The following is a 26,076-nucleotide window of genomic DNA, read 5'->3' as shown; positions in this document are numbered from 1 at the left end:
GGTGCTCGCCTGCTCCGCTTCCCAGGTGAGTCTCACCCAGGTGCTGGCCACCTGCTGGGCCCAGCACCCAGCTTGCCACCGCCCCGGCCCCAGCGCTGTGATCCCGAGCCTGGTAGCAGGTCGGCCGTGGGTGATTCCAGAAGCCAGACTCGGAAATCACCACTGCCACTTCGGGAGCCCAGAACTTTGCTTCATCTCTCCCAAAGCCCCGCTCCAGCCGGAGGGAAGGCCACTGCTTCCTTCACCCCGAGTCGAGCCCTGAGTCAAGAATTAAAGGGGACCCTGAGGGGCGCCTGGGTGCTCGGTCGGTGGAGCGGTTGCCTTTGGCTCAGGTCATGATCCCCGGGCCTGGGCTCCCAGCCCAGCAGGGAGCCTGCTTCTCCCTCTCCCTCTGCTGTTCCCCCTGCTTGTGCTCTCTGGCTCTCTCTTCCTCTCTCTGTCAAATAAATAAAGTCTTAAAAAATTAAAGTGGACTCTGGGCTGGCTGGAGGACCCTTGGGCTGAGGGAGGGGGCAGTCAGGGTGGGGTGCAGTGGGGGCTCCCATCCGTGAGCACCTTAGCCTGATGTCAACAGCCTCTCTGCAACCTCTCCTGCGAGCCCGTTTCATTTCTTTTTAATATATTTCATTATATATTATATATTTCATTTCTTTTGAAATATATTTTAAAAGTAAGAATGCTGATCCTTTACTCAAAGGTGTGAATTAAGAATGTGAGTTCAGGGATCCCTGGGTGGCGCAGCGGTTTGGTGCCTGCCTTTGGCCCAGGGCGTGATCCTGGAGACCTGGGATTGAATCCCACGTCGGGCTCCCGGTGCATGGAGCCTGCTTCTCCCTCTGCCTGTGTCTCTGCCTCTCTCTCTTTCTCTCACTGTGTGCTTATCATAAATAAATAAAAAAAGAATAATATAAAAAAAAAATGTGAGTTCATGGGAAGCCTGGGTGGTTCAGTGGTTCAGTGTCTGCCTTCAGTTCAGGGCATGATCCTGGGGTCCTGGGATCGAGTCCTGCATCGGGCTCCCTGCAGTGGAGCCTGCTTCTGTCTCTGCCTGTGTCTCTCATGAATAGATACATAACATCTTTTTTTCTTATTTAAGAAAATTTTTTAATACATAAAATGTTAAAAAAAAGAATGTGAGTCCTTCTAGCTGTGATTCTCAATAGAGACAAAGGGCAGAGTCAAACACCCGGTTGCTGGGCTGATCAGCACCTGAGGTCCAGGCAGGCTGTGGAGACTTAAGATGTCCTTCCAGTGATTCCAGAATGCTCCTCCTCCCCGGAAAGTCACTGAGCTGTTATTACACTTTCACTCGGAAACATGCACAGCAATTCAGATATCTGCTAAATCTAGAAAGGTTTAGGTCCATATCTATGTCAATGGAAGCACAGTATAAGTAACTATGAAACTCTCTCACTTTGAAATCCTTAAAATGGTTAAAATTGGAGTTCTAGGCAGCCCAGGAATTTTATCCTTTCAGTCTTCCCCCTGGTGGCTGGCACCTGGCAGGCAAGTCCAGAGCCAGGCAAATACCCCACCGGGCTTGCAGGATCAGAATGGCACTCTTCATCCCTTTGGATTTCTTGTAAAACAGGGGTGTATTCCTATATGGTAACTAACTGCTTGATTTTACGTGTAAGCTTGGAAATAAGAGGAGTAAGCAGAAGCAGTGACGTAACAAATCAGTTCAGTGGCCGGGAGTTACTAAACCCTGGTCTCTTATGGGAATAAGATGGGAATGAGTCACCACTACGCTCGCTAATGAGGAAGGAGACCAACGAGCTACAGGGCTTTGGTTGCTCTTGTGCCCCAGCTCCAGGCTACCGCCCCCGTGACAGGTGGAGGAGAACGTCAGAAACATCGCTGGCTTTCCGCCCCTCCCCCACCCAGGCCACCTGCGCCCCCAGGGTTGTGGTTGGGGGTCATAGCCAGCCCCTCTTCCCACCGTGGATGCAGAGGTTGCTGGGAGGGGTGAGGCTGCCGGGCCCCGCGTGGGAGTGGGCGAGCAGGGGTGAGGCTCGGCCTTGCAGAAGCAACGGGGCAGCAAAATCCAACTGCAGGCTCTGGAGCGAGGCCTGCCCTGCTGGGCTCCCGCCGGAGGAGAGGGCAGCAGGCCATCGTGAGAACCGACCGTCTGTGGACATCTGTCCCCTGTCCCACAGGCAAAATCACCTGGGGGACAGCCGAGGCCTGCCTGGCAGGTGCAGCCCGGGTGTCCGCAGGTCTTCGGCCGCTTGCTCGAGACGCAGGACGGGGAGGATGGCCAACCAAACCGAGCCTCCCACTCCAGCTGGGACGCTTGAGAAAGAAGCCTCAAACCATGAAAATGTAAATGTATTTGTACTCAACTTACCATCTGGTCCTCGGATCAGCGACAAGGACAAGCGCTGTGGGGCTCAGTGGGAGACGAGCCCGTCAGCAGAAATGTGCTGCTAGGGGCAGTGAAACGTAAAGCTTCTCCCCTTCCTGAGCCTTCCCTCCCAGCTCGTCGGGGTGGCTTTTTATTTGCTATTTAATGTCGTTCTATGTAAAGAAACATTACAATAATTAGCGTGGATTTTACCAGTTCTCATCAGAAGGGCAGGGCCCATTTCTCAGCCTCTGCCTTAGCTTGAGTTAACCGTCGTGGAGCTTCTCTCCTCCCCACAGGCCCTCGGGCCGTGGCGTGTCCCCAAGATCCAGCAAATATGCAGAGCGTGTCCCATTTACTAGCTTATTGTGACTCTCCGTTGACCGAAGCGAAACCCATTTCCTGGGTAGCTGCTCTCATCACGCTCTGTTCTCTCCCCCACTGCCTCAACTTCCCCCTAAAAGTTTCTGCTAAGCTCTGCTTGCCCTTCCCTGCGAAAGAATCACCCTGTGCTGTTTGATTTGAGACGTTTGCAGATTTCTGAGCTGGGGCCATGCCCTCCTTTTCGAGAAGTCTCTCCTTTTCTAAGTCTGGATTTGTGTTTAGTTGACAGGTCACATATAAAAGCGTTCAACTCAGGCAGCACCACTGAACCACGCAGTCCCCGTCTCACAGCCGCTGGGGCCGCAGGGGTGGTTGTCCCGACCAGACCGGCCGGGCCGAGGTGCAGAGCTGACCCACTGGGTTTGGTTTACTTCTAAGCGCGCACATTCTACGCCGTTTCCTCCCTTGGGCTTGCTGCTAAGGAAGGAAGGACGGACGGAAAGGAGAAGACACTGGCCTGTGCTCACTTTGCTTTTCCTCCTGTGTCATTGCCCCCCCCCCCCCCCCGCCCCCCAGCGGCTGGCTAACCCGGGAAGTCACTGAGACAGGCTGGGAGAGCATTCCTTGGCCTTGGTTTTTCTTAGAAGGCCTTTCCTTTTTGCCTTGGAAGCAAATTCTGCGTGGGTTGGCCAGTGTGGCCTCTGGGCGGGCAGGTCCTCACGGAGGCCAGGGGCTCACTTCATGCTCCACCAAGTCTTGGGACGCCCACTGCCTGCCTCCTGGGTCCTTCTGGAATTCTGTGTGCAACCAACTAGCAAACGCTACATGCAAATGGCAGCAAGGACGGTGTTCACGAATATTCCCAGTAGCTTCTCTGCTCACACGCAGGCTCCACTGCCCCTCTGGACTCCAGTTAGGAGGAACACGTTCAAGATTATTTAAAATTTCCGGGATACTCTTCAGACATCTGAAGTTTCTACCGCAGGCTTGACTGGGTCCTAAGATCCTTTGTCACAAGGTGCTGCCGGACCCCACCAGGCGCCCCTCCCTGGTGGTCTAGTGGTTAGGATTCGGCGCTTTCACCGCCGCGGCCCGGGTTCGATTCCCGGTCAGGGAAGCCTGTTTTCTTTCTGCTCACCCGCCACCTTCTACTGTTGCTCCGAGTGACTCCGTTTTAACCGAGGCTCTTTCCCGAGGCCCTCAGGTCGTGTCACCGGTGTTGAAGGGACAAGGGCCCTGTGAAGAATGAGAAAGTCCTCGTGGGGATTCAAACTTGCCTCGGCCCCCCTTTGTTGGAAAATAAGAGTCATTCTTTTCCTAGGAGAACATTTCTACCCGACACAAGGGAGTTGTATCAAACGACTGTGACAGCTCTTAGGGTTTGGCTGGTGCAGGCAGGCTCCCAGCAATGGAGGCATGTGTCCCCCCCCCCCCCCCCCCCCCCCCGCCCCCACGTTCAGGGAAACCTTAAGTCACATTCCAGGGGTGGAGACAACGCACGTGATTTTACCAGATCCTCTGCTGCTTGGTCTTTTGTAAAAACCAGAATATATTTCTATATGGTAATTAGTTCGCTTTACCTGTAAGACAGGAACTATGGTAAATAGATGAGGACCGATCCTACTAAAATAGCAGATCATACGACCGGAGCTTGGCCTGTGGGCGAGAATCCGGAGCCCCGCCCACTTGTGGGGCGGAAAAAGGACAAGCTTCCCTGACCGGGAATCGAACCCGGGCCGCGGCGGTGAAAGCGCCGAATCCTAACCACTAGACCACCAGGGAGGGGTGTGGGGGACGCCAGGGCCGCGTCTCTTGGAATAGGATCTTGAGAATGATGCAGGCACCTGTTGGAGATCTTTAGAAATGTCTGGAAAGTGTTTTGAGGGGGCGGGTGTGGTGCTGGATGCTGTGACTGCCACTTGGGTCAGGGGCTGGAAGGAGACTTTAAGTGGCAGAAAGGCCACAAGAAAGACTGTCACAAGTCAAGCCAGGGAAGAGGACAATTTTTCCTACATTTTCGCTGCACCCCTCCTCTAGGCCATGCTGTTAGGTGGGACCCGGAATGACCCTCGCAAAGGCCTGAAGTTTGGTTAGAGTGCCCCCCCCCCCCCCCCCCCCCGTCAGTGTTGCAGGGGTGGGTTAGGATGCCCTCTCACCCACCCCCACCCCCACCATGTGTGAGCTGGGAAGGATCAGCAGGTGGCCAAAAAAGGGCTGCTTGCAGGGGTCAGAGCCTGGTAGTGGGAGGTGAGGTGCCCGGACGGGTGCGCAAGACCACTCTCCCTGCTGGAAGGAGCTAGAATTGAGAGGAGGGTCCTCCCCCAGCCCGGTGCTCAGGCACAGAGCTGAGTCCACCGGATTCTAAATACACATCTGGCCTCATAGGTCCTTTAAGACCTACTTTTGTCAAGGTGGGTGGGAAGATCTTATTGTATTTTACTCTTTCCTAGCTTGAGAAATTTAAAATATTAAATCTTATTTAATGTGGTATGCGGCCTTCCCTTTGTACTATTCCCCACAGCTACAAATACCAGGCGCTCCTACTTCTCCGAGCTTCCAGGCCCACTCCTGTATAGAGGCCCTCGCCCCACACCTTGGAGCCAAGGTCATGCTCTCCCAAACTGAGTCATCTTCCTCCATCCCACCCACCAGGAACCTTTCCCCAGACCCCACCCCTAGTTGAATCACAGCACCCTTGGGAATGAGCTTGGAACTTTTCCTACCCAGCATATTCCTTAAGCATACAGTTTTCCCGTACTAACCTCCATGGCTTTCCCTCTAGGATGGACAAGTCCTCTGGGGAGTGTTTTCACCTCAGCAGCCCTAGCAGCAGCTCCCACGTGGATTGAAGGTAGTAGGCTAACAGGTATGCATTTTCTCCTTAAAATTGCATTCAGTAGCATGTTTCCAATTAAAAAAAAAAATGATGAGGCTGTTTCCGTTTCCTGTAATCTGAAGAGCCCTCAGATTTTCTGCTAGGACTTAATGCGAGGAAGGAGAAGAGGGGACCCGCGTGGGACGGGTCTTAGAGCTCTCCAGAGAAACGGAACCAATAGAAGACATACTGTACACCTGTAGCTGTCTCTGCAGACCACGTGATTATGGAGTCCCAAGCTGCAGAGTGGGTTGGCAAGCTGGAGACCCAGGAGGGATGACGGTTTGATGGCTTGGTTCCAGTTGGAGCCTGAAGGCCTGAGCACCACGGGAGTTGCTACTGCATTTCAAGCCCAAAGATCAAGGCCAGCAGGCTGGAGACCTAGGAAAAGCCCCAAAGCAGGAAGAACCCGATGTCCCTGCTCAAAGGCAACCCAGCAGATAGTTCTCTCTTACTGGAGAGAGAGCAGGCGGTATTTTTAGTCTCTTCCAGCCACCACCTGATTGAGCGAGGCCCACCCACGTTAGGGAGGGCAATATGCTTTATTCAATCTATTGATTTAAATGTTCATCCCAGCCAAAAACATCCTCACAGCAACGTTCCAAATCATGTTTGACCAAATATCTGGGCACCCCACAACCCAGTCAAGTTGACACACAAAATTAAATGTCCCAGAAGGCGGCTCCTTATATGAAGCACACAGAAGAGAAAGCCGCCTTGGTTAGGTAGGCTTCAGTTTAGGGTAATTGTTTTTTCAGAGCTTTTGCCCTCACTGGGTATAAAGCAAAGATGCCTCATCTGGTCACAAAACAGGGATGAATTAAGAAGGAAAAAGTCCCTTCTGGCAGAGAAGCAGGAGGGCTGGGGAAGAGTAGGTTAGCAACACACCTCCCCTGGGGGACTTGAACCACCAATATACTGACTTATGATCAAACCTGCGGACCACTGGACTTCAGGGACCATGCTGAGTTATCTTTTTAAAATTTAAACTTATGCATATAAGTTTAGCTATTTTATTTTTATTATTTTTAAAAAAGATTTTATTTATTTATTTATTCATGAGAGATACACACACACAGAGGCAGAGACATAGAGAGAGAAGCAGGCTCCATGCAGGGAGCCCGATGCAGGACTCGATTCCAGGACTCCAGGGTCACGCCCTGAGCCGAAGGCAGATGCTCAACCACTGAGCCACCCAGGCATCCCTAAGTTTAGCTATTTTATTTATTTATTTATTTATTTATTTATTTATTTATTTATTTATTTATTTTATTTTTTTTAAGTTTAGCTATTTTAAAGTGAACAATTCAGTGGCATTTAGTACATTCTTAAAGCTGTGTGACTACCTTAACTGTCTAGTTCCAAAACATGTTCAGCATCCCAAAATAAAGCCCTGCATCCATGAAGCGATCCTTCATACACACTCCTCCCAGCTCCTAGAAGCCATCAGCTTGCTTTCTGTTCCTCTGGAGATAACTAACTCTAGATATTTCGTATGCATGGAATCACACACTATGTGATTTGTCTCTGGCTTCTTTCACTTAGTGTACTGTTGAGTTCATCCAAGCTGTGGCATGGATCAGTACTTCATTTCTTTTTATGGCTGAATAATATTGCACCCTATGTATGTGCCACATGCTGTTAATGTATTCATCCACTGATGGACATTTGGGTTGTTTCCACCTTCCGACTGCTGTGAACAGTGCAGCTCTGAACATTCGTGGGCAAGGACTAGTTTTGAGTATCTGGTTTTAACTATTTTGGGCACATACCTTGTAGTGAAATTGCTGGGTCATGTACATTCTCACCAGCAATGCTTGGTGGTTCTAATTTCTCCTTCCTGCTCACACTTTTTATTTTCTTTTGTTGTTGTTATTTTTAAAATGATAACCATCCTAGTGGGTATGAACATAACACTACCCATGTGCTAGAATGATGAAAGTTTAAAAAGTCTCAGGGTGCCAAACAAAAGAGGACTTACTATATGGCTCCATTTACGTAAAACTCTAGAAAATGCCAGCTATCCCAAATAAATGGATATAAATGTTCAAAAAAAAGGAAAAAGAAAAAAAAAGGAAAATGCCAACTAATCTACAGTGACCATGATCAGATTAGTATTTGCTCAAGATGCACAAGTCAGTGGGGGCATGACTTAGTGAGGGTCAGAAGGGAAGCCTTATCGAAAGCTATAAGGAAACTTCTGGGGATGAAGGATATATTCATTATTTCGATTACAATGATGGCTTCACTAGTGTGTACCTATGTCAAAACATCATACTGTCTATTTTAAATATGGGCAGGTTGTTGTATGTTAAACAATAAACTGTTAAAAAGAAGGTGGAACAATTTTGTATACACTTTTTGGAATTTCACTGAAGTCTCTTCATTTTAACCTGTGCCATAAATTGAAAATGTAGGGAAGTGATCACACCATTCTCTTTTAAGGAGACTTTCTGAGTCTTTAAATTTCTCCCCTCTGTGACAAAGTCTTAAGTCATTAGCAATGCAGATTCCTAGATGACAATAGATGACCATTAACTTGCTATACAGCAGACCTTGGGTTGTTGGATTTGCTTTCCAGAATATTCACAATATCCTGTCTGCCTTCCACCCCAACAAAGCCCTTTGAGATTCCTATATTTTTCTGTTACTGAGTTTTACATTTAAAAAAAAAAAAGATTTTATTTATTCACGAGAGACACCGAGAAAGAGAGAGAGAGAGAGAGAGAGAGAGGAGAGAGGCAGAGACACAGGCAGAGGGAGAAGCGGGCTCCCTGCAGGGAGCCCGATGTAGAACTTGATTCTGGAACTCCGGGATCCCAGGATCCCACCCCAAGCTGAAGGCAGACATTCAATCACTGAGTCACCCAGGCATTTCTTACTCAAAAGTCTTTTGAGCAGTTTTAGTATAGGTGCTGCCGAAGCGAGCAACAAAAGTCTTTTGTCCAAGAAGAAACTGTTCAAGCTTATTTGGTTGAGCATCTGACTCATGATTTCAGCTCAGATCATGATCTCAGGGTCATAAGTTGGAGCTCCGCATCATTGGGCTCCACGTTGGGCATGGAGGCTGCTTAAGATTTAAAAAAAAGGAAAAAAAAAAAAAAAAGACAGACAGACAGAAAGAAACTGCCCAAGGAGCCTCACGTATACCAGAAATTATTCAGAAAGGAGATAAGGAGCTTACGAAAGAATGGAGAACACGGGAGTTCTGGGGGCAAAGGAACGAAGCTTGTGGCTCAAAGGACAGCAATCTGGGTGAACCACTTGGTACTGTGAACCACCAAGCTTCAACCTGAGAGCAGAAAGTCTAACTCATGACACTAGAAACATCGGGTAGAGTCATGGACTGGCAGTTCCTATTGAATGACTTGTGGCCAAGCACCAAGGTAACTGCAGCACTTTGGGGAGCTTGACTCTATGCAGCCAAAGGCCCTGCTCTACTCTCCTGAGCCTGAAAACCAGCAGCACAACAGGTTTGGATGATCCCCCAAGCCAATTCCCTTCAGCCAATACAGGGCAAGTGGATGGCATAGCTCTCTAGCCTCCCTAGCTTTGTAAACGGCAGGAGAAAGAATCAGGGACCAGGGAGCCCCCTTTGTACTGGAAATTCTCCCAGAGAGCACAACTGGATCACACAGTTCTTGTCGTCAGGCCTTATAGAAAGCGGTTTATGAACTGAATAAATATGATAACTGTATCTGTTTTCTGCTCATCATTTTATTTGCAGGTCCTTGCAGAGTGCCCGGCACATGACAGTTGTCAACATATGTTTGATGAATGAACGCGTGTGTGCATAAACAAGTAGATGAATAACAGGTACATAGGCAGAGACTAGGGACAAGGCAGGATTTTGTTCTTCTAAAAGCGTTCTGGAAGAAAGTCTGAGCCAACTGAGTTTCCCCTCCATGGTCTTCCTGTCCTGACTCCTGAGCTAAGAAGGACATCTGAGAGGATGAAAAGTCGGCTTTGGCTGAAGTGGAGTCCAGCTCCCTGCAGTTCCCTTGAGTGGGAACAAACCAAAACCCGAGTTCTGGCAACACGTACCTCATACTAAACCAGGACTTTTCAGGCTGAGCTGGGTCCACTTCCCAAGGAAACTGGCAGTGGAAGGGAAGGCAAAGAAGTTAAAATAGCAAGAACCTGATGACCCATAGATTTGCTGGGCGAAGTCAAGGAAGTCTCGTTGCTATCTGGCTTGTTTTCCCTAAAGGTGATGGCACTGCCATCAATTCCCTAGGAGTGGAAATCCTGGAAAAGACTCCTGCCTAGGGACTGGGGAGAAGTTGGACTCAGTTAGGAAGAGGATGACCCTAAGGAAGGGGTCATGAGGCAGGCAGGTGGACGCGTGGCTGGGTTTAGAATTCGGAGAAGTTCTGGAGACACAAATTTGAAAGTTGACAGGATCACCAAAAGAGTGTAATACGAAAGGAAAAGAGTTGGGAGTCACAGGCAAAGCCCTTAAAAGATTATTTCTAGGACCTTCACTGTAGCCCTATGTATAAGGGCAGTGCCCAACCATGAGTAGGTAGTAGGACAAATTAGAGCACATCAATGCATGAAATGCTAAACTTTAATCCCTTTTAAACTTGTCCAGGGATCATTGAATTTCTCCAGGAGCTTAGCATTCGCTGCAAGAATAAACAGATGTGAAAGAGCCTTAACTGATTTTAGTATTAGCACCACTCATTTGCAGAGGCCCACTGGCTATGGAATTCTGCAGAAATACAGCTATGAAAGGTTTAGCTTCCAGAAGGAAAAGAAATACCGTGTCTCTAGTTTGGCCGTAGATAGCTCCTGATCTCATGGGATGCAGGACCTGGGGAATATTTCTTACTAGAGAACATCTTACTAGATGTTCTTTTACTAACTGATTCGTAGAATATTGGATTAGAAGTGGAACTTTGATGTTTAATAGGAAAAAAAGGAAAACTGAAACTTCAGTCGTCCCTGGGTGGGATCGAACCACCAACCTTTCGGTTAACAGCCGAACGCGCTAACCGATTGCGCCACAGAGACTACGCCTTTCTGCCTGCTCTTGCAGGTCGTATTTATAGATTATTAATGAGACACTAGTATTACCTGTGAGACTCCTTTTTTTTTTTTTCACCTTGAGATTGCAAGTAGATCCCAGTTGCGTGGTTCTAAAAGCCAGATCATTAAACCACCCCAGTTGTGCGACACTAGGGTCCTTGCTTCTTTTCTTCCCAATTTCTTGGCACCAGCAGGCAGTGGCTGCTTCTTTCTCCCGAAGTTGAGACCTGCACAGGAGACCAAATTCAGCACCGGAGGAACTTGAGAATGGTGGGAGGGAGAGGAACCGGCACAGGGAGGGGGAGTGCTGGGGAAACAGCTTGCGGCTGATTTGAACTAACATCCCAGGTTGGGAAACCACCCTGATGTTCTTCTTTCCCTAAGCTTTTAGGAATATCAGTCACATTACCTCTTTGTGAATTTTAAACCCAGCTGTTCCAGCATTTATTAAAATACTTAACTTAAAAACGACAGTGATGTCCAAAGTTCCTCCTGAATGTGACTCTCGAGCAGTCCTAAATATTCCGTGGGGAGGCAAAACAGCATCTGGAGACCTGAGATACAGGGTAGATTGAACACCTACCAGTACTCCCTTCATAGTGATTCAAAACCATCGCCAAAGGGGCTCTGGAACTCCATAGAGAATTACTAATTTATGAGTATAACCATACATTTTTACACTGAAATGTGAAAACAAACTGCAAGTTACTCTAAATCAGGGAAATAACTTTTAGTAATAAAAGTAATTTGACCGGTTCTGTGACATTGTAAGAACATTAACTTTTCAGGATTTTTTTTAACAGCAAGGGCATTTGCATTTTACCAAAACTTCTGGCATTTCCACTGGTAGATGCTGCCATTCGGAGACGCCTGGCTAAAGAAGCCCAGATCGTCCATTACACATGCTTAAACTCAGAAAAACACCAATACTGGTACACTTAATATGGACAGTTTGCTAAATGTAAACAAGGTAGTTCATCCTGCTTCTAAAACCTGATCAAAGTCGTCTTCATAAAACAGAACATAGTAGCACGGAGTTTCTATGCTAGACATTGAAGCAGGTAACACTGAAACACATTGATTCCTCCTGGACACCTTTGGGGTTGAATCAAAGGTTTTCATAAAAAAAAAAAAAAATCACAGACCAAATTAGTTACACGCACAGGGGTAACAGCAGACCACTGGGCACGGGCCAAAAGAGTTTGGATTCTCTTTACATTTTCTTACCAGGGTCTTATGATCAACATCCTATACTAAAGAAACCCATTAGTTTCAGAATATAGATAGGTATTACTATGAGAGTGGACATTCCCACAACAAGAGGCTAAATGCCTAAGCAGTCGGGGAGTGTTCTGCAGGATCACCTAAAAAAACAGGAATTTTTGATTCCTGCCAGCACGGCCACAAAAATAACAAGTAGAGTCAAATACGGAAAAAAAAAGAGCATTCTTCCAAAGGGAGTAGCCTTCCAAAAGGTCGTGAAAGATAGGACAGAACACGGAAGGGAGGGAAAGACAAACCTAGTATATGGACGTGTTACATACTGGTAATAGAATACACATCTGAATGGAATGCAGACTTCACAAAAGGACGGTGTGTGATTTGGCTGGAGAAGCACTCGCAAAGGAAACTGGCATAAGGGGTGAGAGAAAGGGGGAGTATATCCTGGCGGAGGTGCACAGCAGCCCCAAATAGCCTTCCAAATATAAACCAACTGCGCACGCTCAGCCTCGGTCAGCTCGGGGCCAGGGAGACGCACGAGCGAGCTTGGGCTAAAAGGGGTGTGCGGCGGCGGTCTTGCGAGAGGAAGAAGAAAGGCTTCCCTGACCGGGAATCGAACCCGGGCCGCGGCGGTGAGAGCGCCGAATCCTAACCACTAGACCACCAGGGAGCGTCAGGCTGCGCGCCTGGCCCGTGCGCCCTGGACCCGGCGCCTCCCTCCCTACCGCCCACTCGCCTCTGCTTGGCCTCCAGGGCCCCCGCCGGGCCACGCGCAGCCGCCCGCCGGCCCCGCCGAGCCACCTGGCCGGACCGCCCGCCCGCCGCGCCGTCAAAACGCTGCGCGCCTCCTCCTCCTCCTCCTCCTCTCTCTCTCTCTCTCTCTCTCTCTCACACACACACACACACACACACGCACTCAGCGTCGCGCCCGGCTCCCGGCTCCCATCGGGCCTGAGCACCGGGGCCCTGGAGCCGCGCAAAACGTTGGCCAGCTGCGTTGGCCGGGAATCGAACCCGGGTCAACTGCTTGGAAGGCAGCTATGCTCACCACTATACCACCAACGCTGCACAGCCCGGGCCGCCCCCGGACGCCGGCCCAGGCTCCGCACCAGCGCCTCCTCGCCCTCTCGCCACCGCCTCCGCCGCCTGCCGCAGCCCTGCCCCGACGTGCCGGCCGGCCGCAGCTCTGCGCCGTCGCGGGCGCCACTAGCGGCCGCCCGGCGCCCCACCCGCGCCACCCCCACGCAGCCCTGGCTGCTCCGCAGGCACGACCGCCCGCCGCCTCCGCCGCCCGCCTCTGGGGGGCGCTCTCGCCGCCCTGCGGCTCCCGGGCCCTCGGCTGCCCGCCGGGGAGCCCCGCCCCTTGCCCCCTGCCCCCGGCGCGCGCTTCCCTTCCCTTCCCTTCCCTCCCGCCACCCGCGCCCCGCCCCGCCCCGCCCCGCCCCGCCCGCACAGTCGGCCCGGCCCCCACGGCCACCTCCACGGGCAGCCCGGCAGCCGGGCAGCTGTCCGTCGCGTGAGCGAGGAGCCCGTGGCGGCCAGGCTCCCGTCAGGAGGTCCCGGCTGGGCTGGGCCGAGCCCGCACGCGCCAGGGCGCCAGGGCGCCAGGGCCGACGAGGAAGGGCAGGGGGTGCGGGGGGTCGGGTCGACGGCGGGCAGGACGGGCCCCCGCGGTCGCCCCGCGCCTCTGGCCGCACGGGGCCGGGCGGAGGCACGAGGGAGGAGAAGCAGGACAAGGAGGAGAAGGAGGAGAAGGAGGGCCCTGGGGGCCGGCGTACGTTTGGGCAGCGCGGCGGCGGCGCCCGCGACCAAAAGAGGGCGTGTCTCGCCTCCCCGTCGGGGAATCGAACCCCGGTCTCCCGCGTGACAGGCGGGGATACTCACCACTATACTAACGAGGACGGCGGCGGCGGCCGCCCGGGCGCCCGACCCCTCTCCGCCCGCCCGCCCGCCGGCCTGCCTGCGTGCCCACGCCCACCCGGGCCCTCGACGTCCCGCGCGCCCGTCCTGCCAGGCGCCCGCCACGTGCCCCGGGCCACGGCCCACCCGGCCCGACCCCCCGGCCGCCGCGTCAGCGCGCACAGCAGTCCCCCGGCCCGACTCGGAGCGTCGCGCCCCCGGACCCGCCGCCGCCCCCGCCCAGCCGCGCGGGGATGGCGGCGGGAGAAGACGCCCGACACGGCAAGCAGGGCTGCGCGAGCGAGCCGGAGGCCCCGCGCCGGGGATGGGCCGCGGCGGGCGGCGGGGGCGGCGCGGGCGGCGGGGGCGGCGGGGGGCCGGACGCCGGCAGCAGGGTGCGCGCCCCGGGAAGGGGGAGGGGGCGGCGGCGAGGACCGCGGCGAGGGCGGCGGCGCCAGCAGAGTCCGTCGGCGGGCCGTTGGCCTCGTCGACCGGGACGCGAGTCCCGTCCGTCCGTCCGTCCGTCCGTCCGTCGCGCACCCACACGGCCGCCAGCCAGCTCCGGGGTCGGCGCCGGGTCCCAGCCAGGCGAGCGGCGGCGCGCCCAGGCCCGCCGTCAGGATGGCCGAGCGGTCTAAGGCGCTGCGTTCAGGTCGCAGTCTCCCCTGGAGGCGTGGGTTCGAATCCCACTCCTGACACGCCCACCTTTTGGCCCGCCCAACGCGGGCTCTCCGCACCCGGGCCTGGACGACGCCCTGTCTGTCCCGCCTTACACGCCGCTGCGGGCTGCGGGCTGCGGGCTGCGGGCTGCGGGCTGGCGGCGCCCTGGCACACGTGGCCCGGGACCCACGCAGCTGCAGCGCCTCGGCCCTCCCGGCCACAGGCTTGGCGCCCCCGCGCCCTCCCTCCCCCGCCACCTCCCGCGCCTCTCCCTCCTCCTCATCCCACGGCGGCCGCGGGCCTCGGCAACTCGGCAAGTCGGCGGCACGGCTCTCCGGGGGCTCCGTTTGCCCTCTTCCTTCCCGCCGCCGCCCCCTGCAGGCCAGCCGCGGGCCGAAATGCCGGCAGCCCCGCGCGGGCCGGGCCACGCTCCCACTGAGGGGCGCGCCTCGCTCGCCTCCTCGCTCTCCCAGCCCCGCCCTACACCTCCCCCCGCCCGCCCGCCGGGAGCGCGGGGTCCCCACGGCCTGTCCTTTCCGCCGGCCCCCATTCATTCCGTGGTCTCCACCCCCTCCGTCCCCGGGGCGCCCACGAGGCGTGGCCACCCGGAGGCCTCACCACGGCCACACGCCCGCCAGGCGGGCAGCCGAGCCCTCCGCGCGCCAGCCAGAGACGGGACCCCCGCCCCGTTCGCTGGGCCTGGCCCGGGGGGGCGGGGTGGGGTCCACCCCGCCGTGGTGGCTCCGGGGAGCCCTGAGCGCAAGGCAGCCCTGCCTCCCCGGGCCCCCTCCGCGCCGGAAGCCGCTGCGGGGCCGGGGCTCCAGGACGCCAGCGCGCTCCCTCACCGCGCCGCCCGCCAGCCAGCCAGCCGGCGGCCGCTCCGCCCAAGCGCACCTGCCGGCCTCACCCCCACCGCAGCCCAGCCGGCCCCGACGGAGAGCTGCGGGCAGAGCTCACACGCCTTTCTTTGGCCTCTTGGCTTGGGCGCTACTCGGCGGCCCCCATCTCCGACGACGACACCGACGCCGACACGCACACACGCGCACCCACCTCCCCCCCCCCCACCCCGCGGCACCCCGGGAGCGCACACAATCCGAGCTCCGGGCCCCAGCCGGCCCCCGCCGGCGCGCACTGCACGGGCCGGAGAGCCATCCGCCCATGGGCCTTCGGGGGGCGCCGGGAGGGAAGGGAAGGTCCGCGCTGAGCTGCGCCGGCCACAGACGCCCCGCGCTGCCTGGGAATCGGGCGCGGGTCAGGCTTGGCCAGGCTGCTCCTCCCGGCAGGACAGTGTCTGGCGGCGGCCCCGCCCCAGGGAGAGGGCGCAGGGTGAGCCGAGTCCGCCTCGGGGCCTCGCTGGGACCGTGGGCGCCGCGCGCCGGCCCGAGCCCGAGCCCGAGCTCGAGCCCGAGCCCGAGCCCTCGGCGCATCTGCACGGGCGCGGAGCCTGTCTTGCAGACCGCGGGCCCGCCGCCCGCCCCCGCGCAGCGGGTGCTCACCACTGGCCGTGCCGGGACGACGACGAGCGCCGCTGGGGAAGCCGTCTGGTGGCCGCCGCCACCGGTGCATGGGTGGTTCAGTGGTAGAATTCTCGCCTGCCACGCGGGAGGCCCGGGTTCGATTCCCGGCCCATGCAGCGCGCCGCCCCCTTTTGGCCGCGCGCGCGCGCCCGGCTTCCTCGCGCACGCGCTCAAGCCACAGGGCCTGAGCCTGAACCAGCTGTGCTCACGCCGGGGGCCCTGCCCTCCTGCCCCGCCCCGCTTCCCCCTGCCGACTTGTCTGTTCTGGTCTCTCGCCCGTGGCCGCCAGCCCTGGCCGCCACGCTCCACCCGGCTGCCCGCCCCCTGCCGCCCGACGTGGCCCAGGTCCCTTGCCCGGCCCCACGTTGTCCTTGCCCTTTTTCTCTCCATGACCCTGACCCGGACGGCGCTTCGCTCACCCACGTCACTTCAAGCAATGCTTCCAAGCACCGCCCGCGCCCGCCCGGGCACAGCCCACCTGCATGCTTTTCACATTCCCTCCCTCAATGGCTCATTCTACCCACACTCCCCAAACCCTCCTCTCTTTGCACGTCGACCGACCACCAACCATCTTGCCACCCCTCCTCTGGAGGGGCCCTCAGCCACTCCTTGGAGCGCGCCAGGGAGCCCCGTTTCACGGCCCGACATCCTCCCGTTGGCAGCCCCGGGATGCTCTCTATGGCCACCTGGCCGCGGTCTCCTTCAAACACGGGCCACTCCCCACTGCTAAAGTCACCGCGAGCACCAGGTCCATGCAGCCTAGCCAGCACCGGCGCCAGCACACCCAGCCTCGAGGGACAGCGCCACCGCCACGGCTGTCACCAGCACGTCGGGTCCACGAACGGCGGCGCACCAGCATGGGCATCACGGCCAAGGGCACGGAGGTCACCTCCCCCCCTCGCCCGGCCTCCACGACCCCCGCAGCACTTGGTCCACCACCAACCCCCAGGACCACCATCCCCACACCAGCACCAGCACCAGCACCAGCACCAGGACTACCACCACCATGCCAGAAGCAGTTGTACCAGCAGCAGCAGCAGCAGCAGCAGCAGCAGCAGCGGGACGTGCCCACTGCCAGCAGGCCAGCGTAGGCATGATCGCCAACAGACTGAAGTCCTCCGCGGTCACCGCCACCACCGAGGCCACCATCAGCACACCGGCACGGGTAGCATGGCCCACGGCCCTGAAGTCCTCCACCCTCCCTCACCACCACCCCACCAGCACCGAGTCGCCACCAAGCCCCAGGACCACCAGCACACCACCACCGCGATAGCAGCAGCAGCAGGACCGAGGCCAGCGCACGGGCAAGGGCATCGCCGGCGGCGGCACCGAAGGCTTCCCGGACCCCCGACCCCCATCGCTCACCGAGTCCACCGTTACACCGGGGCCCCGGGGGACGCCGTCACCAACAGCGCCAAAGTTCGCCACCACCATCACCGGCGGCGGCGGAGGCAGCGGCGGCAGCAGCAGCAACACGAGTACCAGCGCCGCTGGCCCCTCCACCCCCACCAGCCCCTCTTGCCCGAACGACCCCACCCCTGTCACCCGCCTTCCCGTGCCCTCCTTTCCCAGTCCTCATTTGTCGATGATCGTGCGTTGCGTCTGTCCCTTTGGCCTCCCTGAATCTCAAGCCCAGGACGACACCTGACACCTGAGACGTGGCTGGTGGTCCCCATGACGATGACGGGGAATGGTCATCTCCGGGGCGGTGGAATTCCTCACCCCGTGGGAACAGCTCCGACACCCGGTCCCTCCCTCCCTCCCTCTCTCTCTCTCTTTGCCTCGCCCCGGCGGCCGCCGCGCAGCTGCCTGCTTGCCACCCCCGCCCCCTGCACCTCGCTCGCTCGCTCGCTCGCTCGCTCACCCGCTCTCGTCTGCCCGGCCACCCTGCAGCGCAGCCCAGCGCAGCCCAGCGCAGCCCAGCGGCCTCCCGGCACCTCTCCCGCCGCCGTCCACCGCCACCACGGGGTCTCCCAGCCCTCTGGCACCGGGACCCACTCCCCACCGCCACCCACCCCCACGTGCCACGTGCCGCTCCTTCCAGCCTCCAGGCTCAAACCCTCCATCTACCACCGACCCCTTGGACCCCACACCCACGTCCTACACTCAAGGCCGGCAGTCCCGGTCTCCCACAGGCTCCTCAGGCACACGCCCAGCGTGTCCCGTCCCCTACCTCACAGCTCGCCCGCCCGCACAGGTGCACAGGTGCAGGAGAGGCGCCGGGCAGGGTGCCCTGCCGCACCCGAGCCCCCGCAGACACCCTGCCTCAGTGGCCAGCCCCACTCTCGGCCAGTGCCCGCCGGCGCCACACGTCCCGGGCCCTCACTCCACGCACACACCCGGTACTCCTTCTCCCACTGCCCGGCTCGGTCCGCTCCTGGCCCTCCCCTCTTTCCGGGACGCTTTGCGCCTGTGCCCTGACCCCCGTGGGAGGCGACGCGCGGGGGAGAACACCCTCGTCCCGCGCTATCCCCCACCGTCGCGGACTCCCCGCACCCCCACCCCCACCCATACAGCCAGAGGGAGAGGCGAGGGCGCTGAGGGAACTGCCCGTGCTGACGGGAAGCACCCGGAGGCCCACGGGCGCTCCTCTCCACCGCCGCCCGACCGTGGCCCAATCCAGCCAGCGAGCCGCGGAAGGCTCACGCAGAGCGCCGGCCGGCCTCTGCGCCTCCGACGGAGACAGACAGTCTCTGGACACACAGCAAAGCCTTGGAGGGCCGGCGTGCAAGCGTTGGCAGGAAGGAGGCCGGGCGCTGCGGTTCACCTGCAGGAGCAGCGGCGCCAGGAGACCCGCACCCGGGCGGAGACAGGGCTGCAGGCTCTCCTGCCTAGGTGGGCGCTAAGGCGCCAAGGGGAACGCCTTCCGAGCGGCATCCAGCTGGGGCGCCGGCCTCGTGGGGCTGGGGCCGGGGCCGGGCCGGGGGCGTGGGGTGGAGGAAGCTGTGTCGGGGAACACGCCTGCCCCTCTGCCCCAGGATTCGGGGTAGCAGTCGTGCAGTTGGACTGACCCGGGGCCTCCAAGGGCACCCCGTCTGTCCCCCGGGTGCCTCCGCCCCCTCCCACCTGCCCGGCCCGCGGGTTAGCCCCACTGGCCTCCTGCATCTATCTCCCTGCTCTCTGGCCTCCACTGCCTGGTGGTCCGGCCACCGGGACACGCCCACAACCGCTTTCCAACCACCGCCTGCCCGGGCGGGGGCGGCGGGGGCCGGCGCTCTGCTCCCATCCCCGCCCAAGCCCAAGACCACCACCCACGTGCGCCGCCATCGCTGGCGGTTGCCGGGCCGACGGCCGAGAGAAGGCACCGGGGGCTCCAGCAAGTGACCCCCGACTCAGAGAGAGACAGGTGGCTCACCCTCCCCACACCCGGCCCCCTCTGCCTCGGCCCGCCGCCCCCACATGCCCCCAGCGCGGCCGCCGCCAAGTAGCACCTCACCAAGGAGCCAGCGGGGGGCCGGGGGTGGGGGCGCTGCGAGCCGCCACGACCTTTCTCCCGGCGGCAGGGGTGCTGCGGGAGAGTCCAAGCACCCACGGAGGCCCGAGGCGCCCGGCCTGTCGGTGGCCTCGGCTGGGGTCGGACGGCGTCCCGGACTGTCGGGCCTGGGGCGGAGCGAGACGGGGAGCCAGGCGAGCGTCCGGGGGAGGCGGCCGCGAGACGCCGAGACCTCCAGTCGGCCCACCTGCCGGCCAGCCAGCCAGCGAGGCCAAAAGGCTTGGGCCGGCCCGACGGAGCCCGCCAGGCAAGCCAGCCTTGGGCTCGACGGGGCGGGTGGCCTCGTGCGCACGCGCAGCCTCGGTCAGCTCGGGGCCAGGGAGACGCACGAGCGAGCTTGGGCTAAAAGGGGTGTGCGGCGGCGGTCTTGCGAGAGGAAGAAGAAAGGCTTCCCTGACCGGGAATCGAACCCAGGCCGCGGCGGTGAGAGCGCCGAATCCTAACCACTAGACCACCAGGGAGCGTCAGGCTGCGCGCCTGGCCCGTGCGCCCTGGACCCGGCGCCTCCCTCCCTACCGCCCACTCGCCTCTGCTTGGCCTCCAGGGCCCCCGCCGGGCCACGCGCAGCCGCCCGCCGGCCCCGCCGAGCCACCTGGCCGGACCGCCCGCCCGCCGCGCCGTCAAAACGCTGCGCGCCTCCTCCTCCTCCTCCTCTCTCTCTCTCTCTCTCTCTCTCTCTCACACACACACACACACACACGCACTCAGCGTCGCGCCCGGCTCCCGGCTCCCATCGGGCCTGAGCACCGGGGCCCTGGAGCCGCGCAAAACGTTGGCCAGCTGCGTTGGCCGGGAATCGAACCCGGGTCAACTGCTTGGAAGGCAGCTATGCTCACCACTATACCACCAACGCTGCACAGCCCGGGCCGCCCCCGGACGCCGGCCCAGGCTCCGCACCAGCGCCTCCTCGCCCTCTCGCCACCGCCTCCGCCGCCTGCCGCAGCCCTGCCCCGACGTGCCGGCCGGCCGCAGCTCTGCGCCGTCGCGGGCGCCACCAGCGGCCGCCCGGCGCCCCACCCGCGCCACCCCCACGCAGCCCTGGCTGCTCCGCAGGCACGACCGCCCGCCGCCTCCGCCGCCCGCCTCTGGGGGGCGCTCTCGCCGCCCTGCGGCTCCCGGGCCCTCGGCTGCCCGCCGGGGAGCCCCGCCCCTTGCCCCCTGCCCCCGGCGCGCGCTTCCCTTCCCTTCCCTTCCCTTCCCTCCCGCCACCCGCGCCCCGCCCCGCCCCGCCCCGCCCGCACAGTCGGCCCGGCCCCCACGGCCACCTCCACGGGCAGCCCGGCAGCCGGGCAGCTGTCCGTCGCGTGAGCGAGGAGCCCGTGGCGGCCAGCCTCCCGTCAGGAGGTCCCGGCTGGGCTGGGCCGAGCCCGCACGCGCCAGGGCGCCAGGGCGCCAGGGCCGACGAGGAAGGGCAGGGGGTGCGGGGGGTCGGGTCGACGGCGGGCAGGACGGGCCCCCGCGGTCGCCCCGCGCCTCTGGCCGCACGGGGCCGGGCGGAGGCACGAGGGAGGAGAAGGAGGACAAGGAGGAGAAGGAGGAGAAGGAGGAGAAGGAGGGCCCTGGGGGCCGGCGTACGTTTGGGCAGCGCGGCGGCGGCGCCCGCGACCAAAAGAGGGCGTGTCTCGCCTCCCCGTCGGGGAATCGAACCCCGGTCTCCCGCGTGACAGGCGGGGATACTCACCACTATACTAACGAGGACGGCGGCGGCGGCCGCCCGGGCGCCCGACCCCTCTCCGCCCGCCCGCCCGCCGGCCTGCCTGCGTGCCCACGCCCACCCGGGCCCTCGACGTCCCGCGCGCCCGTCCTGCCAGGCGCCCGCCACGTGCCCCGGGCCACGGCCCACCCGGCCCGACCCCCCGGCCGCCGCGTCAGCGCGCACAGCAGTCCCCCGGCCCGACTCGGAGCGTCGCGCCCCCGGACCCGCCGCCGCCCCCGCCCAGCCGCGCGGGGATGGCGGCGGGAGAAGACGCCCGACACGGCAAGCAGGGCTGCGCGAGCGAGCCGGAGGCCCCGCGCCGGGGATGGGCCGCGGCGGGCGGCGGGGGCGGCGCGGGCGGCGGGGGCGGCGGGGGGCCGGACGCCGGCAGCAGGGTGCGCGCCCCGGGAAGGGGGAGGGGGCGGCGGCGAGGACCGCGGCGAGGGCGGCGGCGCCAGCAGAGTCCGTCGGCGGGCCGTTGGCCTCGTCGACCGGGACGCGAGTCCCGTCCGTCCGTCCGTCCGTCCGTCCGTCGCGCACCCACACGGCCGCCAGCCAGCTCCGGGGTCGGCGCCGGGTCCCAGCCAGGCGAGCGGCGGCGCGCCCAGGCCCGCCGTCAGGATGGCCGAGCGGTCTAAGGCGCTGCGTTCAGGTCGCAGTCTCCCCTGGAGGCGTGGGTTCGAATCCCACTCCTGACACGCCCACCTTTTGGCCCGCCCAACGCGGGCTCTCCGCACCCGGGCCTGGACGACGCCCTGTCTGTCCCGCCTTACACGCCGCTGCGGGCTGCGGGCTGCGGGCTGCGGGCTGCGGGCTGGCGGCGCCCTGGCACACGTGGCCCGGGACCCACGCAGCTGCAGCGCCTCGGCCCTCCCGGCCACAGGCTTGGCGCCCCCGCGCCCTCCCTCCCCCGCCACCTCCCGCGCCTCTCCCTCCTCCTCATCCCACGGCGGCCGCGGGCCTCGGCAACTCGGCAAGTCGGCGGCACGGCTCTCCGGGGGCTCCGTTTGCCCTCTTCCTTCCCGCCGCCGCCCCCTGCAGGCCAGCCGCGGGCCGAAATGCCGGCAGCCCCGCGCGGGCCGGGCCACGCTCCCACTGAGGGGCGCGCCTCGCTCGCCTCCTCGCTCTCCCAGCCCCGCCCTACACCTCCCCCCGCCCGCCCGCCGGGAGCGCGGGGTCCCCACGGCCTGTCCTTTCCGCCGGCCCCGCCCATTCATTCCGTGGTCTCCACCCCCTCCGTCCCCGGGGCGCCCACGAGGCGTGGCCACCCGGAGGCCTCACCACGGCCACACGCCCGCCAGGCGGGCAGCCGAGCCCTCCGCGCGCCAGCCAGAGACGGGACCCCCGCCCCGTTCGCTGGGCCTGGCCCGGGGGGGCGGGGTGGGGTCCACCCCGCCGTGGTGGCTCCGGGGAGCCCTGAGCGCAAGGCAGCCCTGCCTCCCCGGGCCCCCTCCGCGCCGGAAGCCGCTGCGGGGCCGGGGCTCCAGGACGCCAGCGCGCTCCCTCACCGCGCCGCCCGCCAGCCAGCCAGCCGGCGGCCGCTCCGCCCAAGCGCACCTGCCGGCCTCACCCCCACCGCAGCCCAGCCGGCCCCGACGGAGAGCTGCGGGCAGAGCTCACACGCCTTTCTTTGGCCTCTTGGCTTGGGCGCTACTCGGCGGCCCCCATCTCCGACGACGACACCGACGCCGACACGCACACACGCGCACCCACCTCCCCCCCCCCCACCCCGCGGCACCCCGGGAGCGCACACAATCCGAGCTCCGGGCCCCAGCCGGCCCCCGCCGGCGCGCACTGCACGGGCCGGAGAGCCATCCGCCCATGGGCCTTCGGGGGGCGCCGGGAGGGAAGGGAAGGTCCGCGCTGAGCTGCGCCGGCCACAGACGCCCCGCGCTGCCTGGGAATCGGGCGCGGGTCAGGCTTGGCCAGGCTGCTCCTCCCGGCAGGACAGTGTCTGGCGGCGGCCCCGCCCCAGGGAGAGGGCGCAGGGTGAGCCGAGTCCGCCTCGGGGCCTCGCTGGGACCGTGGGCGCCGCGCGCCGGCCCGAGCCCGAGCCCGAGCTCGAGCCCGAGCCCGAGCCCTCGGCGCATCTGCACGGGCGCGGAGCCTGTCTTGCAGACCGCGGGCCCGCCGCCCGCCCCCGCGCAGCGGGTGCTCACCACTGGCCGTGCCGGGACGACGACGAGCGCCGCTGGGGAAGCCGTCTGGTGGCCGCCGCCACCGGTGCATGGGTGGTTCAGTGGTAGAATTCTCGCCTGCCACGCGGGAGGCCCGGGTTCGATTCCCGGCCCATGCAGCGCGCCGCCCCCTTTTGGCCGCGCGCGCGCGCCCGGCTTCCTCGCGCACGCGCTCAAGCCACAGGGCCTGAGCCTGAACCAGCTGTGCTCACGCCGGGGGCCCTGCCCTCCTGCCCCGCCCCGCTTCCCCCTGCCGACTTGTCTGTTCTGGTCTCTCGCCCGTGGCCGCCAGCCCTGGCCGCCACGCTCCACCCGGCTGCCCGCCCCCTGCCGCCCGACGTGGCCCAGGTCCCTTGCCCGGCCCCACGTTGTCCTTGCCCTTTTTCTCTCCATGACCCTGACCCGGACGGCGCTTCGCTCACCCACGTCACTTCAAGCAATGCTTCCAAGCACCGCCCGCGCCCGCCCGGGCACAGCCCACCTGCATGCTTTTCACATTCCCTCCCTCAATGGCTCATTCTACCCACACTCCCCAAACCCTCCTCTCTTTGCACGTCGACCGACCACCAACCATCTTGCCACCCCTCCTCTGGAGGGGCCCTCAGCCACTCCTTGGAGCGCGCCAGGGAGCCCCGTTTCACGGCCCGACATCCTCCCGTTGGCAGCCCCGGGATGCTCTCTATGGCCACCTGGCCGCGGTCTCCTTCAAACACGGGCCACTCCCCACTGCTAAAGTCACCGCGAGCACCAGGTCCATCCAGCCTAGCCAGCACCGGCGCCAGCACACCCAGCCTCGAGGGACAGCGCCACCGCCACGGCTGTCACCAGCACGTCGGGTCCACGAACGGCGGCGCACCAGCATGGGCATCACGGCCAAGGGCACGGAGGTCACCTCCCCCCCTCGCCCGGCCTCCACGACCCCCGCAGCACTTGGTCCACCACCAACCCCCAGGACCACCATCCCACACCAGCACCAGCACCAGCACCAGCACCAGCACCAGGACTACCACCACCATGCCAGAAGCAGTTGTACCAGCAGCAGCAGCAGCAGCAGCAGCAGCAGCAGCGGGACGTGCCCACCGCCAGCAGGCCAGCGTAGGCATGATCGCCAACAGACTGAAGTCCTCCGCGGTCACCGCCACCACCGAGGCCACCATCAGCACACCGGCACGGGTAGCATGGCCCACGGCCCTGAAGTCCTCCACCCTCCCTCACCACCACCCCACCAGCACCGAGTCGCCACCAAGCCCCAGGACCACCAGCACACCACCACCGCGATAGCAGCAGCAGCAGGACCGAGGCCAGCGCACGGGCAAGGGCATCGCCGGCGGCGGCACCGAAGGCCTTCCCGGACCCCCGACCCCCATCGCTCACCGAGTCCACCGTTACACCGGGGCCCCGGGGGACGCCGTCACCAACAGCGCCAAAGTTCGCCACCACCATCACCGGCGGCGGCGGAGGCAGCGGCGGCAGCAGCAGCAACACGAGTACCAGCGCCGCTGGCCCCTCCACCCCCACCAGCCCCTCTTGCCCGAACGACCCCACCCCTGTCACCCGCCTCCCCGTGCCCTCCTTTCCCAGTCCTCATTTGTCGATGATCGTGCGTTGCGTCTGTCCCTTTGGCCTCCCTGAATCTCAAGCCCAGGACGACACCTGACACCTGAGACGTGGCTGGTGGTCCCCATGACGATGACGGGGAATGGTCATCTCCGGGGCGGTGGAATTCCTCACCCCGTGGGAACAGCTCCGACACCCGGTCCCTCCCTCCCTCCCTCTCTCTCTCTCTTTGCCTCGCCCGGCCGCCGCTCAGCTGCCTGCTTGCCACCCCCGCCCCCTGCACCTCGCTCGCTCGCTCGCTCGCTCGCTCACCCGCTCTCGTCTGCCCGGCCACCCTGCAGCGCAGCCCAGCGCAGCCCAGCGCAGCCCAGCGGCCTCCCGGCACCTCTCCCGCCGCCGTCCACCGCCACCACGGGGTCTCCCAGCCCTCTGGCACCGGGACCCACTCCCCACCGCCACCCACCCCCACGTGCCACGTGCCGCTCCTTCCAGCCTCCAGGCTCAAACCCTCCATCTACCACCGACCCCTTGGACCCCACACCCACGTCCTACACTCAAGGCCGGCAGTCCCGGTCTCCCACAGGCTCCTCAGGCACACGCCCAGCGTGTCCCGTCCCCTACCTCACAGCTCGCCCGCCCGCACAGGTGCACAGGTGCAGGAGAGGCGCCGGGCAGGGTGCCCTGCCGCACCCGAGCCCCCGCAGACACCCTGCCTCAGTGGCCAGCCCCACTCTCGGCCAGTGCCCGCCGGCGCCACACGTCCCGGGCCCTCACTCCACGCACACACCCGGTACTCCTTCTCCCACTGCCCGGCTCGGTCCGCTCCTGGCCCTCCCCTCTTTCCGGGACGCTTTGCGCCTGTGCCCTGACCCCCGTGGGAGGCGACGCGCGGGGGAGAACACCCTCGTCCCGCGCTATCCCCCACCGTCGCGGACTCCCCGCACCCCCACCCCCACCCATACAGCCAGAGGGAGAGGCGAGGGCGCTGAGGGAACTGCCCGTGCTGACGGGAAGCACCCGGAGGCCCACGACGGGCGCTCCTCTCCACCGCCGCCCGACCGTGGCCCAATCCAGCCAGCGAGCCGCGGAAGGCTCACGCAGAGCGCGGGCCGGCCTCTGCGCCTCCGACGGAGACAGACGGTCTCTGGACACACAGCAAAGCCTTGGAGGGCCGGCGTGCAAGCGTTGGCAGGAAGGAGGCCGGGCGCTGCGGTTCACCTGCAGGAGCAGCGGCGCCAGGAGACCCGCACCCGGGCGGAGACAGGGCTGCAGGCTCTCC

General features: G+C 62.3%; 1 protein-coding gene and 13 non-coding genes across 14 annotated transcripts; 6 read left to right on the top strand and 8 right to left on the bottom strand.

Annotated features, from left to right (window-relative positions):
• The first annotated feature begins 3,716 nt into the window (after positions 1-3,716).
• Positions 3,717-3,788, top strand: TRNAE-UUC (transfer RNA glutamic acid (anticodon UUC)). The gene has a single exon. It is a non-coding gene; the product is annotated as a tRNA-Glu (tRNA).
• Positions 3,789-4,381: 593 nt separating this feature from the next.
• TRNAE-UUC (transfer RNA glutamic acid (anticodon UUC)) lies at positions 4,382-4,453 on the bottom strand. Its single transcript has one exon. It is a non-coding gene; the product is annotated as a tRNA-Glu (tRNA).
• A 6,035-nt stretch (positions 4,454-10,488) lies between these two features.
• TRNAN-GUU (transfer RNA asparagine (anticodon GUU)) lies at positions 10,489-10,562 on the bottom strand. Its single transcript has one exon. It is a non-coding gene; the product is annotated as a tRNA-Asn (tRNA).
• Positions 10,563-12,396: 1,834 nt separating this feature from the next.
• On the bottom strand, positions 12,397-12,468 carry TRNAE-CUC (transfer RNA glutamic acid (anticodon CUC)). The gene has a single exon. It is a non-coding gene; the product is annotated as a tRNA-Glu (tRNA).
• Positions 12,469-12,791: 323 nt separating this feature from the next.
• TRNAG-UCC (transfer RNA glycine (anticodon UCC)) lies at positions 12,792-12,863 on the bottom strand. Its single transcript has one exon. It is a non-coding gene; the product is annotated as a tRNA-Gly (tRNA).
• A 764-nt stretch (positions 12,864-13,627) lies between these two features.
• TRNAD-GUC (transfer RNA aspartic acid (anticodon GUC)) lies at positions 13,628-13,699 on the bottom strand. The gene has a single exon. It is a non-coding gene; the product is annotated as a tRNA-Asp (tRNA).
• Positions 13,700-14,312: 613 nt separating this feature from the next.
• TRNAL-CAG (transfer RNA leucine (anticodon CAG)) lies at positions 14,313-14,395 on the top strand. Its single transcript has one exon. It is a non-coding gene; the product is annotated as a tRNA-Leu (tRNA).
• A 1,524-nt stretch (positions 14,396-15,919) lies between these two features.
• TRNAG-GCC (transfer RNA glycine (anticodon GCC)) lies at positions 15,920-15,990 on the top strand. The gene has a single exon. It is a non-coding gene; the product is annotated as a tRNA-Gly (tRNA).
• A 3,766-nt stretch (positions 15,991-19,756) lies between these two features.
• On the bottom strand, positions 19,757-19,828 carry TRNAE-CUC (transfer RNA glutamic acid (anticodon CUC)). The gene has a single exon. It is a non-coding gene; the product is annotated as a tRNA-Glu (tRNA).
• Positions 19,829-20,148: 320 nt separating this feature from the next.
• TRNAG-UCC (transfer RNA glycine (anticodon UCC)) lies at positions 20,149-20,220 on the bottom strand. The gene has a single exon. It is a non-coding gene; the product is annotated as a tRNA-Gly (tRNA).
• On the top strand, positions 20,196-24,339 carry LOC125754539 (basic proline-rich protein-like). Its single transcript, XM_049106903.1, has 6 exons — positions 20,196-20,534; positions 20,645-20,785; positions 20,953-21,345; positions 22,105-23,562; positions 23,906-24,127; positions 24,193-24,339. Exons 1-6 carry the CDS (start codon positions 20,196-20,198, stop codon positions 24,337-24,339), a joined length of 2,700 nt encoding a protein of 899 aa, XP_048962860.1.
• Positions 20,994-21,065, bottom strand: TRNAD-GUC (transfer RNA aspartic acid (anticodon GUC)). Its single transcript has one exon. It is a non-coding gene; the product is annotated as a tRNA-Asp (tRNA).
• TRNAL-CAG (transfer RNA leucine (anticodon CAG)) lies at positions 21,679-21,761 on the top strand. Its single transcript has one exon. It is a non-coding gene; the product is annotated as a tRNA-Leu (tRNA).
• TRNAG-GCC (transfer RNA glycine (anticodon GCC)) lies at positions 23,289-23,359 on the top strand. The gene has a single exon. It is a non-coding gene; the product is annotated as a tRNA-Gly (tRNA).
• Positions 24,340-26,076: the final 1,737 nt, after the last annotated feature.

This window comes from Canis lupus, chromosome 38 (genome assembly GCF_003254725.2).
Source record: "Canis lupus dingo isolate Sandy chromosome 38, ASM325472v2, whole genome shotgun sequence".
NCBI lineage: Eukaryota > Metazoa > Chordata > Mammalia > Carnivora > Canidae > Canis > Canis lupus.
Note: the sequence above shows the minus strand (reverse complement) of the source record. Positions and strands in the feature narration are given on the sequence as shown.

Bases quoted from the DNA above. Each gene is read 5' to 3' on its own strand.
- LOC125754539 (XM_049106903.1), top strand. From the start codon at position 20,196: ATGCTCACCACTATACCACCAACGCTGCACAGCCCGGGCCGCCCCCGG. The intron at 20,535-20,644 runs GCGCGCGCTTCC...CTCCACGGGCAG, and splicing joins CCCCTTGCCCCCTGCCCCCG to CCCGGCAGCCGGGCAGCTGT. The intron at 21,346-22,104 runs GCAAGCAGGGCT...CGCCCCCTGCAG, and splicing joins GGGAGAAGACGCCCGACACG to GCCAGCCGCGGGCCGAAATG.